Source organism: Dermochelys coriacea, chromosome 17 (assembly GCF_009764565.3).
Source record: "Dermochelys coriacea isolate rDerCor1 chromosome 17, rDerCor1.pri.v4, whole genome shotgun sequence".
NCBI classification, from domain to species: Eukaryota; Metazoa; Chordata; order Testudines; family Dermochelyidae; genus Dermochelys; species Dermochelys coriacea.
This window is the reverse complement of record NC_050084.1, coordinates 16,220,641-16,236,472: the sequence shown is the minus strand read 5'-3', so window position 1 is coordinate 16,236,472 and position 15,832 is coordinate 16,220,641. Positions and strand designations below refer to the sequence as shown.

Below are 15,832 nucleotides of genomic sequence, written 5' to 3'. Positions count from 1 at the left end.
CCGAGGGGCTAGGGCTGGCTCCTGCCGTGGCTGGCGCGCGGCTGGGGCTATGTCCAGCGCTTAGGGGCCTGCGCCAGCCCAGTAGCGACCCAAGGCTAGCGTAGGGCCCTTGCAGGATGCTTTTGGGCTTCCCTTCGGGGCCCCCCAAATTTGGGCCTGGCCCCTTTAAATCGCAGACATCGCGAGATTGGGCAGGTCTCGACCGGGGCTGCTGAAGCGCTCTTGCCTCGGCCGCCATGGCCGCCGCACGTTCTGCCCACGTGACCCACGCGCTGCCGCGCGGCGAGTCCGTTCTCGTGGGTTCGGGGGCGGGGCCCCGGGAGGTCAAAGGGGAAGGGTCGCCAAGATGGCGGCTCCCGCGCGGCTCGTGGCGCTGCTGTAGAGCGGCGGCTGGCGTGGCCAGCCCAGCCCAGCGGGGGCGTATCGGGCTCTGCTGGGACAATGGCCCCGGCTCCGCGGCTCCTCGCTGGGGGCCGGGGCTGGCAGAGGCTCCTGGGGGAGCTACTGGTGCAGGGACTTCAGGGGTCTCAGAGGGGGCTGCAGGTGCTGGGGTCCCAGGTAGGTCAGAGGGGGCTGCAGCTATTGGGGTCCCAGGGGGGGTTATTGGGGCCCCAGGTAGCCCAGAGGGGGCTGCAGGTGCTGGGATCCCAGGAGGGGTTATTGGGGTCCCAGGTAGGTCAGAGGGGGCTGCAGGTGCTGGGGTCCCAGGTAGGTCAGAGGGGGCTGCAGGTGCTGGGGTCCAAGGGGGGGTTATTGGGGCCCCAGGTAGCCCAGAGGGGGCTGCAGGTGCTGGGATCCCAGGAGGGGTTATTGGGGTCCCAGGTAGGTCAGAGGGGGCTGCAGGTGCTGGGGTCCCAGGTAGGTCAGAGGGGGCTGCAGGTGCTGGGGTCCCAGGTAGGTCAGAGGGGGCTGCAGGTGCTGGGGTCCCAGGTAGGTCAGAGGGGGCTGCAGGTGCTGGGATCCCAGGAGGGGTTATTGGGGTCCCAGGTAGGTCAGAGGGGGCTGCAGCTATTGGGGCCCCAGGGGGGATTATTGGGGCCCCAGGTAGCCCAGAGGGGGCTGCAGGTGCTGGGGTCCCAGAGGGGTTTATCGGGGCCCCAGAGGGAGCTGCCGCTGCACGGTTTGTCCAGAGGCTTTGCCAAAGTAGCCAGGACCAGGAGCAGCAGAGAAGTGAGAGAAAGTGAGGACTCTGCCCCAGTTTTTCAGTATGTGGGGGAGAGGGCCAAGCGGAAGGAGAGGGTGTTTGTCTGGGGTTTCTGTTATGCTGGGGCCCTGGGGATCCCCAGCTTCGTTATGCCTGATGCGGGCTGGAAAAAGCACCGGAGGATCCAGCCCACACCCTACCGCCTGGAAACAGCTGAGAAGGTGGGTGAAAAGAGCTGGGAGACCCATTAAGTATTATTGGAAGGACGCTTGGGAGTGGAGATGCATCCAGGTCAACACTTCAGATCTTAGAGTAGCAGCCGTGTTAGTCTGTATTCTCAAAAAGAAAAGGAGTACTTGTGGCACCTTAGAGACTAACAAATTTATTAGAGCATAAGCTTTCGTGAGCTACAGCTCACTTCCGATGCATCCGATGAAGTGAGCTGTAGCTCACGAAAGCTTATGCTCTAATAAATTTGTTAGTCTCTAAGGTGCCACAAGTACTCCTTTTCTTTTACTTCAGATCTTGACTTTCCCCATGATCACAGGTGTTTTGGCTTGGATGTTTGGTGCAGCTCATTAGAGTGAGAGGGACCAGCTGCAAAATTAGCACCTTAACTTTCCCAAGCTTTGGTGTAATCATTTTGTTTAGGCTTGTCTCTGATGTCTTTCAGGGGGATTCATTTTAAAGAAGTATTTTCCTCTGGTGATGAGGATTTTTTTCTGTGTTTTAGTGAGACATAATCTCCAAGTTCAAATGACTGTCAATGCTAGCTCAGTGTAATAGGACTCTAAGCCTGTTTGAATAAAAGAGAGAACAAGGTCTGAGATTTTAAATGTCATGTTGAAAAATGCAGAGCAACATATTCATTCTAAGAAGGTGATTTTAAAAAACTTCCTTATATCTGCTGATTTTAGCATTTATCTCAATGAACCAGACTTGGCAGGTGTCTGTCCTAAAATATGAAGCTTTTGCGGGTTAATTTAACAGCTTTACCTTAATTCCATTGCTGTCAGCGTAGCTGAGTCAATGTGCCTAAGGAGAGTTTGTGTCCTCATAACAATCATTGTTTATTACTTGCACTATGATAGTACTTAGAGGCTCCCTTCAGGAATGGGATTCCATTGTTCTCGGACCTGTGCAAACACACAGGAGCTTGTACGCTGTATAGATGGGGGGGGGGAGCCCGAGCCTGAGCCTGAGCAGGAGCCAGAATTTACCAATGTACGTTGCCAAAGAGCCACAGTAATAGCTCAGCAGCCCCCTATCAGCTCCCCCCCCCCCCCGGTTCCCAGCTCCTCCTGCCCACTGGCAGCCCCACGGATCAGCACGTTCCCCCTCTCCCTCCGCACCTCCGCTCAGGGGAAGGAGTGAGAGCATGGGGTGGAGTGGGGGCAGGGGTTGAGCAGTGAGCACCCCCAGCACATTGGAAAGTTGGTGTCAGCATTAACCTCTGAAGAGCAGCATGTGGTTCCAGAGCCACACGTTGGTCACCCCTGCACTAGAGAGCTTAAGCATGGTATATAGCAGGGGTGGGCAAACTTTGGCCCGAGAGCCACATTGGGGTGCAAAACTGTATGGAGGGCCGAGTAGGGAAGGCTGTGCCCCCCAAACAGCCTGGCCCCTGCCTACTATCTGTCCCCTCCCACTTCCCACCCCCTGACTGCCCCCCTCAGAACCTCCGACCCATCCAACTCCCTCTCCGCTTCTTGTCCTCTGACTGCCCCTTCCCGGGACCCCCGCCCCTAATCGCCTCCTCCCAGGACTCCAGGCCCTATTCAGCCCCCCCATCTCCTGACTTCCCCCTGACCCCTATCCACACCCTCACCCCCTGACAGGACCCCGGGACCCAACCCCCCAGCTCCCTGTCCGCGGACTGCCCAACCCCATCCACAACCATGCTCCCCTGACAGGCCCCCTGGGACTCCCACACCTATCCAACCCTCCCCCCCGTTCCGTGTCCCCTGACTGCCCTCCCAGAATCTTCACCCCATCCAACCGCCCCCTGCTTCCTGTCCCCTGACTCCCTCTCCCCCTCCACTCCCCCCTGGTTCCCTGCCCCTTGTCCAACTCCCAGGCCCTTTACTATGTTGTTCAGAGCTTTAAGACTGGCAGCTGCACCACCTGGCCAGAGCCTGTCATGCTGCCTGTGTGGCAGCATGCTGTGGGGGAAGGTAGACAGCAGGGGAGGGGCTGGGGGCTAGCCTCCCCAGCCAGGAGCTCAAGGGCCAGGCAGGACAGTCCCGCGGGCCATAGTTTGCCCATCTCTGGTATATACTATATTGCCAGAGCCATAACAGAGATGGGGAAAATGGCAATGTTAGAGAGCTCACAATTTCCTTTAAACCCCCCCCCCCCCCCGAAGAAAGTATCCCCGAAGTCAGTTGCTCTTTTGTACCTTTGCACTTTGAAGAAATTAGAAACCCATCTTAAAGAAGTTGTTTAAATTCATTCTATTCCTTTAGCCTAATGCTTGGTCGCTTGCACTCTGCCTGAGGAGGGCTGAAATTCATGTAAATGGTTTGTGAGTCTTTATTTTTATTTTTTTAAAAACCCAACAATTTACTAGTTTAGAAAACAAAATCCTGTTCATTTTTGTTATTCAAATTGTGCTGAAGTGGAAAAGTTTTGATGTTCTGTGTCCTGCTTCTCATTCTTTTATTTCACAAAATGACTGCCAGAGTGGATTTCATTTAAATCACTAGTCAGGAAAACTCGATTTAATCATGGTTTTCTACGTAAAAGTGCATTCTTGTTGGTTGTTATAACCTTAATACATATTCGTCACAACTCAGAGATAAATGTAGGTTTTATTTTTAAAAGGTACACATTATACATTTTTAAACAGTGATTTATTTTGAAAACTTTTCAGATTAGTTTTACAGCTGTATCCAAAAATGTTTGTTTGGTTATTATATTTACTAAAGGTAAACTGGGAGGTGAACTATCTCCAATTCAACAGGTTAATCATTAATATTTGGAGGATTTTCTTGCCATGCTGTATTAGGAGGAGAACATCCACCAGACAGACATTTAAATGGTTTTATTTAACTAAAACAACAACGTTAAGTATTCTGGATTTTTTTCTTCAACAGCAAGCATACAATATTTTAACAAAACAAGCGTATGTCCCTTGCTTCTCACATTTATCTCCAGACGACTTCTCCTTGTCCAGATTTATTCCACCCCCCAAAATCTTCTATTCATTGAACTTTTTGAAACTTTGCACTTTTAGAGAGAGGTAAGGGATTGACTCTGTGTACACAAATTTGCAGAGGGACAATAGAGTTGAGGTCTGTTATTTTTCACCTCTATATATTTATTTATTTTTATTTTATTTTATAACATTGTTTCTGTTAACTAGCACGTTACCTCTGGGACACAAATCCACAGTTTGAGAACTGAAAAACTAAGCACCTCTGATGATATCCTCTAGACTGAGCACTGAGTCCCATTGGGTAGATAGAAAGATTAACCTAAATAATTTATACAGAAACTTGTGGAACCCTATAAGATTGGGTTCTTAATCCATGAACTTTTGGAACTCATTTACAAAACTTTTCTTAAACATTACATGAATACATTGTCTCCCACTATAGAATTAGAATTTATAATCCCTATTCCATGATGATATCTTTGAACTATAAGATATCTTAATTAAAACAATCTTTAGATAGGTTTTTTCCTCAAAAAGCATTTTATCAAAAAAATCCGATTTAAATTAAAAAAAAATCGAATTTTTTTTTATTATTTCTTTTTAAAAAATCATTGATTTTTATCCACCCTGAAGACTGCACAGTTTTTGCATGACTGACGTGTACCAGGACTGCATTGCAGGGGTTGCTGCATTTGTGAATTTAGGTGTTGATAAGCTCTGTAGTCTCATCTAGATGAACAGCTTTTTTTTTTTTTTTTTTTTTAAGAGAGAGAGTCTTAAATCTCTCTAGGGCTTCCCAGAGTCTGGGACTAGTAATTACTTCCTGGAGTGCTAAACTTGCAGCTGAGTACTATGTCCATGCAGTGCTATTACTGAAAACATTTTAAAAAAAAAAAAAAAAAGTTTAGAATTAATTTTCATCCTGGATTTTATTCAGAAAAGAAGTAAGAAGAATCGGGTCAGCAGTGCATAGTCTCTCTTTAGTCTGGACTACTTTGGGGTTGTCTCGTACATCCACAGATGTGATAGGTTTTGCCGAGTCGTTATACGTACTGCTTAGGTCATGTCTAGATTACAGCTACCACGGTGGAGCTATGGTGGTGCAGCTGTGCCACAGTAGAACTGTAGTGTAGACACTTCCCATGTTGACAGAAGGGTTTTTTCCCCATCAGTATAAAGAAAAGGAGTACTTGTGGCACCTTAGAGACTAACAAATTTATTAGAGCATAAGCTTTCGTGAGCTACAGCTCACTTCATCGGATGCATTCTGTAGCTCACGAAAGCTTATGCTCTAATAAATTTGTTAGTCTCTAAGGTGCCACAAGTACTTCTTTTCTTTTTGCGAATACAGACTAACACGGCTGCTACTCTGTTCCCCATCAGTGTAGTTAATCCACCTCTCTGAGAGGTGGTAACTAAGATGACGGAAGAATTCTTCTGTTGATCTAGCCATGTCTACTCTTGGGGTTAGGTCACCCTAACTACAGTGATCAGGATGTGAAATTTTTCACAGCCCAGTGCGACGTAGCTAAGTTGATCTAATTTTTAAGTTTAGATCAGGCTGTGTCTTTAAAAACAAACCAAGCTTTTGGACTAGTTGCTGAAAAGAACAAGTGTTTAGAAGCTTGTCTAGCTGCTGTTTGAGCTTTATTCTTAAACCACAACAGCATAAGGACTATTGATGACCCTCTTATAAGGGTTGTACCCAGAAGACTCCTTTGCCATGAATTGGGGGCAGTAGTCTAAACAAACGTGGTTCTGAGTTTATAAAATCAAATAAGCTTCAATTTTCCAAAACAGATTTATAACTCAATGTTTTGCTTTTTCTTAAAGATATCCTCTGCAGCATGTGGCTATGGCTTCACGCTAATATCCTCAAAAACCACTGACATTACCAAAGTTTGGGGCATGGGGCTGAACAAGGATTCTCAGCTTGGCTTTCAGAGAAGCAGAAAGGATCAAAGTAAGCATCTCAGCTCTTGCAGGGATTTGAGGGATCATAAATAAGCTATTGGAAAATGTTGCAGATGTTTCTAGAAGTCTAATTCCCAGGGGAGTTGGGTGACCTTTAAGACAGACTGTCCTAGGCATTTCCTGGGGATGGGTTGCAGTGTTGGTGGCTGAGAGGGTTTTTGAGAATTCTGTCTTGTAAAGAATTTAGTTCTGTCCATGGAGTGGTTTTATAAATGTATGTAGTGTACCAGCCCAGACCCATTTTGGGCGTTGAGGTAACCCATCAGCTAGGAAAATGTCTTTGCTACCACATGTTAGGCATGTATCTGGTGGTCATCGCCATCGCCCGGGTGGATTTAGATGCTGGAAGTGGTGCAGTTTGTCTGTGTCATGTAATGTTTTAACGTTATTGGGCATCCAATCCGAACAAATCATAAAATCACAAAAAGGGCCTTAACTCATGGAAACAGAGTTTAATTTTGACCAAAATTGGCAGACAGCTTCTAAATACAATTGAGAATGCAACTATGTGCTCAAAATAGTACTGCTTTGGAAGGTTTGGGAAATATTTAGCCCCAGATGGTATATTGTGTGCATGTTTCCCAGATTTTTTTTTGCCTTTCGTTAAAGCAGAAGTCTAGTCATACGACAGTATGAGCTTGTTATTTGTATATGGTCTGATTTGACAAAAGCTTTTTCTTTCTGCTGTAATTATGGGATTATGCAGACAAGACCCCCCCAATTATAAAACATATTTTTGATGTTATTTGCCTGGCCAGAGATGCAAGTCTAACCTCACACATGGTACAACTGTAATTATCTTCTTACTAGCACTGAATACAATGACAATACATGTGAACTTCTTATATAACAGTAATGACTCTTAATAGAAGGGCTGTAGAATGTCTTGTATGAATATATTGTGTGAGTAACAGTATAACCATGTACTCCTATGTAACCCATACATCTAACTGCTAGCTACTGAATGTCTAATGTAATACCCCTTCATGCTATATTTACTCACAAAAATAGTCACAGTAATTTGCAGATAGTTGGAACATGTTTACTCCCCCTCAGAATCTGTGTCCAGTGTGTTCAGTACTCTGTTGCTACACTAGTTACTGTCACAGTTGCATGCATTGGAGCACACCAAATCTTCCCTGCAGCCTTTGCGCCTCTTTGTTGCACAGGTGCTCTCACAGCCATAGGCCCGACTTCTACTGGTGCCGGTCAACCCCTTCTGCCCCTTTCCCAAAGTCCCCGCCCCAATTCTGCCCCCTCCCTGCTCCTATTGGACTCCTTCTCCAAATCCCCACCCCGGCCCCGCCTCCTCTCCTGAGCGCACCCTGTTCCAGCTTCTCCCCCTCCCTCCCGGAGCTTGCTACGGCTGCTTGGACAATAATTTTTCCCCGTGGGTGCTCCAGCCCTGGAGCACCCATGGAGTCTGCGCCTCTGCTCACAACTACACTGCCCAAAGATGAGGATGGCTTCTGGTGGCAGCACCATCATTTTAGGAACAAGATGTCCTGGGCTAATCATCAGCCATCCATTATTGATGAGACACAGGAAGATTCTGATTTCAGAGTAGCAACCGTGTTAGTCTGTATTCACAAAAAAGAAAAGGAGTACTTGTGGCACCTTAGAGACTAACAAATTTATTTGAGCATAAGCTCAAAGGAAGATTCTGAGCCTCACTGATAATTTGCACATTTCAGGTGCTGCCTGAAGGAGGCCATTGCTGGTGGGAGTTTCTCACTTGTTTTGTTGTTCTTAGCAAACAACTCATAGCACACGTTATGCAGAGATGCTTGCTTCTTACCACTGTAAAATAACAATATCAGTGAGATGTAGGCTGCTGACTCTTAAAAAGCTGCAGCTGGGTTGGTCTGCAGTTACCTACCTTCAAATCTTGCTAGTGCTACTGAGCAAAGGCTACATTAGCAGGCAGAGATGCAGTTTCCTCCTAGTCTGTTGTATCCTCTTTGAGGAGTGATCAGGCCTGAGTATTTCTGCCCAGTCTAGGTAATGGGAGCAGGCAGATAAATGACAGCATGCAGGTAGGTTACTGAAACACTGCAGCTGATATTTTGTTCTTGGGATGGAAAGAAATCACTTTTGCAGAAAGCTAGGGGAAAATGAGCAGTGTGCACAATGAATATATCTTACTAGCCTTCCCCTGAGCTGAGCAACCCATAGCTCCAACCTCAATAGTCCAAACATTAGTACATTTTCACTTTGGTTTTACAAAGTGGTGCTCCTGTGAGCAAGACTGGGAATGCCAAACGGTGCCAGAGCCACACACAGGCTGCAGTAGCATTGCTGTGTAAGGGTAAACTTTCAAAGTGTGCTAAAGTTCATAGAGTCGGATTAGCTTGGAAAGTTGTATGCTACTAGAAGGCCTTGGGTACCATTTGTGGTGCAAATTTGGGGTCATGGTTAAGGGGCTCCTGAGATCCAGCTCCCTTTCTCTCCTGGCAAATGAGCTGTCTTTAATTGTAAAGTGCTCTAACATGCAAATGCAGAGCCAGATTGGCTTGAGAACTTGTCTGCTAGATGAAGACTCAGAGTAGCATCTGGGCTACAATTCTGGGGTCCCTTGGTGACTAGAGCCTAAATCCCCCTGATTTCAGAGTAGCAGCCGTGTTAGTCTGTATTCGCAAAAAGAAAAGGAGTACTTGTGGCACCTTGGAGACTAACAAATTTATTAGAGCATAAGCTTTCGTGAGCTACCGATGAAGTGAGCTGTAGCTCACGAAAGCTTATGTTCTAATAAATTTGTTAGTCTCCAAGGTGCCACAAGTACTCCTTTTCTTCTTCCCTCTGATGTGTTTTTACAATGGGTCAAACTACCCTGAGAACTCCAGCAGTTGGAGCTGCAGATAGTGCTGATGCCTCAGCATGCAGTGCTGAGCTGGGGAGTGTGCTCAGTTCTTGCTATAGGCATGCAAAGTGGAATTCAGGGGAGTTAAGAATGGGTACACTCACTCCACACCATGGGCACACCTAGCTAAATCCATTAAGGGTCTTGGTGCCTAAATCCCAAGTTTAGGCACCACCACAATTCACAAAACCCCTGCACAGCTGCTGCCCAACCCTGTAGGTGCCTAAGTTTTTGCTCTAAAAATTCCCTAGCCACCTACGTTTCTGCCTCTGTGCATGTGAACATAAGAATGGCCATACTGGGTCAGACCAAAGGCCCATCTAGCTCAGTATCCTGATTTCTGACAGTGGCCAATGCCAGGTGACCCAGGGGGAATGAACAGAACAGGGAATCATCAAGTGATCCATCCCCTGTCGCCCATTGCCAGCTTCTGGCAAACAGAGGCTAGGGATAACATCTCTGCCCATCCTGACTAATAGCCATTGATGGACCTATCCTCCATGACCTTATCTAATTCTTTTTTGAATCCTGTTATAGTCTTGGCCTTCACAACATCCTCTGGCAAAGAGTTCCACAGGTTGACTGTGCGTTATGTGAGGAAATACTTCCTTTTGTTTTTTTTAACCTGCTACCTATTAATTTCATTGGGTGACCCCTAGTTCTTGTGTTATGGGAAAGGATAAACAACACTTCCCTATTCACTATCTCTGCCCCAGTCGTGATTTTATAGACCTCCCTCATATCTCCCCTTCGCCGTCTCTCTTCCACTCTGAACAGTCCCAGTCTTTTTAATCCCTCTTCATACGGAAGCTGTTCCATCCCCCGCAGCATTTTGGTTGCCTTCTTCTGAACTTTTTCCAATTTCAGTATTTTTTCTGAGATGGGGCGACCACATGTGCACACAGTATTCAAGATGTGGGTGTACCATGGATTTATATAGAGGCAACATGATATTTTCTGTCATCTTATCTATCCCTTTCTTAATGGTTCCCAACATTCTGTTCTTTTTTTTGATTGCTGCACATTGAGTGGATGTTTTCAGAGAACTATCCACAACAACTCCAAGATCTCTTTCCTGAGTGGTAACAGCTCATTTAGATCCCCCCATTTTATATGTATAGTTAGAATTATGTTTTCCAATGTGCATTTATCAAGACTGCATTTCATCTGTGATTTTTGTTGCCCAGTCTCAGGAGATCTCTTTGCAGTCTGTTTTGGACTCAACTATCTTGAGTAATTTTGTATCATTTGCAAATTTTGCTACCTCACAGTTTACTCCTTTTCCCAGATCATTTATGAATATGCTGAACTGTACTGGTCCCAGTACAGATCCGTAGGGGATGCCGCTATTTACTTCTCTCCATTCTGAGAGCTAACCATTTAGTCCTATTCTTTGTTTCCTATCTTTTAGCCAGTTATTGATGTATGAGAGGACCTTCCCTCTTATCCTCATGCCTAAACCCCAGCATGTTTCTTCAACTGTTGTGCTGCCTATCTTCCCTTGGGGGCTCAATTGGGTAGGCGCCTAATGCCGCACAAGGTGGTTGGGGAGGCCAGGACCTACCTCATAATGTTTAGCTTAATGGTTAGGGTACTCACCTGGGATCTGGCAGAGGCTGGGTCAGTTTCCTCTCATGGCCTCAGGAGGAGTTGGGATTTGAACAGCAATCTGTCACTTCTTCTTAGATGTGTGTTTTCAGCAGGAGTGCCACTCTCCCTCCTGACTTTTACCCACTGGTTAGGGCACTCACCTGGGTGGGGGTGAGTCTGCCTTGATTTCTCACTCTGCCCACTGAGAAGGGATGTGAACAGGGATTTGCTCTCTCACAAGTGCGTGCCCCGAGTGCTGATCTAATGGATCTTGTGATGTGGGTTGCTCTTCTTCTTTTGTTGATGCTGGGCCACTTTAATGAAATAATTACATACCAGTTGGGCCAGAAATAGTCTCAGGAATGCTCTATAGCCCAGTGGTTTGGGGTGTTGCTCAGGTTGTGGGAGATGGGGTTCAATTCCCCCTCTGTCTGCCTGGTGGGATGTAAACAGCCATCACCTAAGTGCTGGGCTGGGCGGGGTCTTGGTATGGGGCTCCCTCAGGCTTTCCTCTTGAAGCTGTTCCACTTCAATTAGCTATTAATTGGGCCAAAGAAAGTAAAGGCTGAGCTGTCTGATCACTTTGGTTGCTCTTCTCTGGGCTTGTCTGCACAACAGAGCTCAGAGTAGCAGCCGTGTTAGTCTGTATTCGCAAAAAGAAAAGGAGTACTTGTGGCACCTTAGACTAACAAATTTATTAGAGCATAAGCTTTCGTGAGCTACAGCTCACTTCATCGGATGCATTTGGTGGAAAAAACAGAGGAGAGATTTATATATATACACACACACAGAGAACATGAAACAATGGGTTTATCATACACACTGTAAGGAGAGTAAAAAGAAAAGGAGTACTTGTGGCACCTTAGAGACTAACAAATTTATTAGAGCATAAGCTTTTGTGAGCTACAGCTCACTTCATCGGATGCATTTGGTGGAAAAAACAGAGGAGAGATTTATATACACACACACAGAGAACATGAAACAATGGGTTTATCATACACACTGTAAGGAGAGTGATCACTTAAGATAAGCCATCACCCACAGCAGGGGGGGGAAAGGAGGAAAACCTTCCATGGTGACAAGCAGGTAGGCTAATTCCAGCAGTTAACAAGAATATCAGAGGAACAGTGGGGGGTGGGGTGGGGAGGAGAAATACCATGGGGAAATAGTTTTACTTTGTGTAATGACTCATCCATTCCCAGTCTCTATTCAAGCCTAAGTTAATTGTATCCAGTTTGCAAATTAATTCCAATTCAGCAGTCTCTCCTTGGAGTCTGTTTTTGAAGCTTTTTTGTTGAAGTATAGCCACTCTTAGGTCTGTGATCGAGTGACCAGAGAGATTGAAGTGTTCTCCAACTGGTTTTTGAATGTTATAATTCTTGACGTCTGATTTGTGTCCATTCATTCTTTTACGTAGAGACTGTCCAGTTTGGCCAATGTACATGGCAGAGGGCCATTGCTGGCACATGATGGCATATATCACATTGGTAGATGCGCAGGTGAGCGAGCCTCTGATAGTGTGGCTGATGTGATTAGGCCCTATGATGGTATCCCCTGAATAGATATGTGGACAGAGTTGGCAATGGGCTTTGTTGCAAGGATAGGTTCCTGGGTTAGTGGTTCTGTTGTGTGGTGTGTGGTTGCTGGTGAGTATTTGCTTCAGATTGGGGGGCTGTCTGTAAGCAAGGACTGGTCTATCTCCCAAGATCTGAGAGAGTGATGGCTCGTCCTTCAGGATAGGTTGTAGATCCTTGATGATGCGTTGGAGAGGTTTTAGTTGGGGGCTGAAGGTGATGGCTAGTGGCGTTCTGTTGTTTTCTTTGTTGGGCCTGTCCTGTAGTAGGTGACTTCTGGGTACTCTTCTGGCTCTGTCAATCTGTTTCTTCACTTCAGCAGGTGGGTATTGTAGTTGTAGGAATGCATGATAGAGATCTTGTAGGTGTTTGTCTCTGTCTGAGGGGTTGGAGCAAATGCGGTTATATCGTAGCGCTTGGCTGTAGACAATGGATCGAGTGGTATAATCTGGATGAAAGCTAGAGGCATGTAGGTAGGAATAGCGGTCAGTAGGTTTCCGATATAGGGTGGTGTTTATGTGACCATCGCTTATTAGCACCGTAGTGTCCAGGAAGTGGATCTCTTGTGTGGACTGGTCCAGGCTGAGGTTGATGGTGGGATGGAAATTGTTGAAATCATGGTGGAATTCCTCAAGAGCTTCTTTTCCATGGGTCCAGATGATGAAGATGTCATCAATGTAGCGCAAGTAGAGTAGGGGCATTAGGGGACGAGAGCTGAGGAAGCGTTGTTCTAAGTCAGCCATAAAAATGTTGGCATACTGTGGGGCCATGCGGGTACCCATCGCAGTGCCGCTGATTTGAAGGTATACATTGTCACCAAATGTGAAATAGTTATGGGTCAGGACAAAGTCACAAAGTTCAGCCACCAGGTTAGCCGTGACAGTATCGGGGATACTGTTCCTGACGGCTTGTAGTCCATCTTTGTGTGGAATGTTGGTGTAGAGGGCTTCTACATCCATAGTGGCTAGGATGGTGTTTTTAGGAAGATCACCAATGGACTGTAGTTTCCTCAGGAAGTCAGTGGTGTCTCGTCACGGCTAACCTGGTGGCTGAACTTTGTGACTTTGTCCTGACCCATAACTATTTCACGTTTGGTGACAATGTATACCTTCATATCAGCGGCACCCGATGAAGTGAGCTGTAGCTCACAAAAGCTTATGCTCTGATAAATTTGTTAGTCTCTAAGGTGCCACAAGTACTCCTTTTCTTTTTACAACAGAGCTGGTATAGCTTTGCTGACAGAGCCCCCTAGTGGAGGCCGATTTTTTTTTTTTTTTTTTTTTTTTTTTTTTTGCTGGCCTAGATACGTCATCTCCCCGAACGATATTTGCTAAACCGTCAGTAGCGCTATTCTGGTGGCAGGTGTGTCTACACCACAGGTTTTGCCAGCAAAGTTACACTGACCAAGGCAAGTGATATTTTTTTTTCACACTTCTAGCTGACATAACTGTCATGCTGCCTGTCGTGGCTCAAGAGTGGGGGCACCAACCTCAGGGCAGACTTTTAGGAACCAGGACACAAATCCCAGATTGGCTGTGACTTGTATACTTAGATTTCACCAATCAATTGTCAAGTGTAAACTCCTCAGGCTCTATAATGGCCTTAACTTGGAGTCACAGACAGTCTCCTTGGTACTCTGATCTGTCTTGCCACCCACATGAGCATGTCTCTGATATAGATGGTTTCTTACAGCAAGAATCTCAGCAATATTCAGGTTACTCCCAGCCTAAAGGACCAGTCATTTACCCCAGGTCAGCTGCACCTTGTCACTGGTGTGAGATCTAACACTTGTAACCAATCCCATGAAAACTATAAGAAGATTTATTAGATAGGAAAAGGAAATGAGTTATTTGTAAAGTTAAAGCAGGTTAACATACACACACAAATGAGGAACAGTCATATGTTTCAAAAAAACGAGGAGTCCGGTGGCACCTTACAGAGTAACAAATTTATTTGGGCATAAGCTTTTGTGGGTAAAAAACCCACTTTAGATGCATGGAGTGAAAACAAAAGCTTATGCCCAAGTACTACCAGACTCCTCGTTGTTTTCGTGGATACATACTAACACGGCTACCCCTCTGATAATAGTCATATGTTTCAAAAGGTAATAAACACTTCTACAATAAGCAAGCTCTATATGTCCTTTAGAGCTAACCCAGGTTAAGCATCTCGGGCTCTCTTATCCCTAATCCCCACCACCACCACACCCACAACCCACCACCACCACCATCAGAGTTGAAGCAGCGTAGAGATGCCTAGTTCCTTTTGTTTGGTGCTTTCATCCCCTCCTGCCATGCGCTCTGAGCTGCAAACCCAGCTGACGGGTGGAATCCACTTGCATGATTCATCTTCCTGGGAGGAGAGCAGAATAACGGTCTTTTGTCCTCTTTAACATCCCACAATAGTCTGGTGTCGATGGACCTTTTCTGTTGGGAAGGACGTAACATCTTGTGTTGCAGATCAGCTCTTCATACTAATTAACGTTTCTCTCCTGTCTGGTGACTTGCATAGAGTCACAGAGGCTTACAATACAACTGCTCAAATATTACCTTACTGTATGGGATACAGATGCTGTAAATTAGATTAATGCATGCAGCAACTCGCAGCCGTTTCATAAACACCAAATCCATTCTTATAGGTATTGGAATGATTTTAACAATATTAACATACAGGTGAGCTAGCCTCATTCCAACTATGTTTGTGTCAGTATTCAATTGAAACATGGGGATTTTGGCATGAACTAGCACCTGCCAGTGTCATGACATTCACTAGGGGTTGTGATTTTTTTTTTTTCCTTTACATGCTTCTGGCTGACCTAGCTTTGTAGTGTAGTTTAAATCTCAGAACTCCCTCCAGCCTGTCAATATCTTTCTGGTATTGAGGGGCAGATGTAGCGGCATTAGAGAGCGATAGAATGGCTATTGTTTCTCTGTGTAGGCAGGTCCCCTGTATTGCATTTCCTATTGTTTGCATTGCAAGCTCCCTCCAGTCACTAAGATCCAAATTGTTGATACCTACAAAGAGGGTACCTTGCCGCACAAGAGATCGTAGTCAATCAGTGGGATGTCTTGTGGCGTCAGGTACTTCTACTCACTATGTGTAAAGAGATTGCAGTCTGATCTTAAGGGAGCCATTTTCCCTCTAGTATAACTTCTTCCTTTGACACTTTTGTAAAAGTTCTTCATCTCCCTTTAACCTTTTGCCTAGCACTAATTATATTTTGCTTTTTTGCTGCTTTTTTTCTTTTCCCTGATGGCCTTAACTAATTGTATATTCTGTTGAGTTACCAACTCTTTCATTTTTAGTACAATATTTAAAAAAACCCACTTTTTAGCTCTTTGATCCCTTGTGAAGCCACATTTGCTGCTGCTTGTTCCTTCCATTCCTTTTTCCGAGAGGAATTTTAATCTGCTGTGCTTTAAGTATGGTATTAAGAGTTCCACTGAATGCATCCGATGAAGTGAACTGTAGGTCACGAAAACTTATTGTCAAATAAATTTGTTAGTCTCTAAGGTGCCACAAGTCCTCCTATT

The 15,832-nt window shown here is 45.7% G+C and overlaps 1 protein-coding gene and 1 long non-coding RNA gene across 20 annotated transcripts in view; one reads left to right on the top strand and one right to left on the bottom strand.

The window, feature by feature from the left end:
• Positions 1-221: 221 nt before the first annotated feature.
• Positions 222-15,832, top strand: part of RCC1L (RCC1 like) — a 30,739-nt gene continuing 15,128 nt past the window's right edge. The window contains exons 1-5 of one of the 19 annotated variants that reach the window (XM_043499293.1): positions 222-578; positions 655-765; positions 823-879; positions 1,066-1,365; positions 6,135-6,264. In XM_043499293.1, the coding sequence (XP_043355228.1) occupies positions 237-578; positions 655-765; positions 823-879; positions 1,066-1,365; positions 6,135-6,264 (940 nt within the window). In that variant the 5' untranslated portion in view covers positions 222-236. Of the gene's footprint in view, positions 1,366-6,134; positions 6,265-15,832 lie in introns of all 19 variants that reach the window. The other 18 variants (XM_043499287.1, XM_043499283.1, XM_043499297.1 and 15 more) reach the window with 18 other exon arrangements.
• Positions 14,508-15,832, bottom strand: part of LOC119844845 — a 43,766-nt gene continuing 42,441 nt past the window's right edge. Inside the window, exon 7 of the long non-coding RNA XR_006276154.1 lies at positions 14,508-14,725. This is a non-coding gene — a long non-coding RNA (uncharacterized LOC119844845). The remainder of the gene's footprint in view (positions 14,726-15,832) is intronic.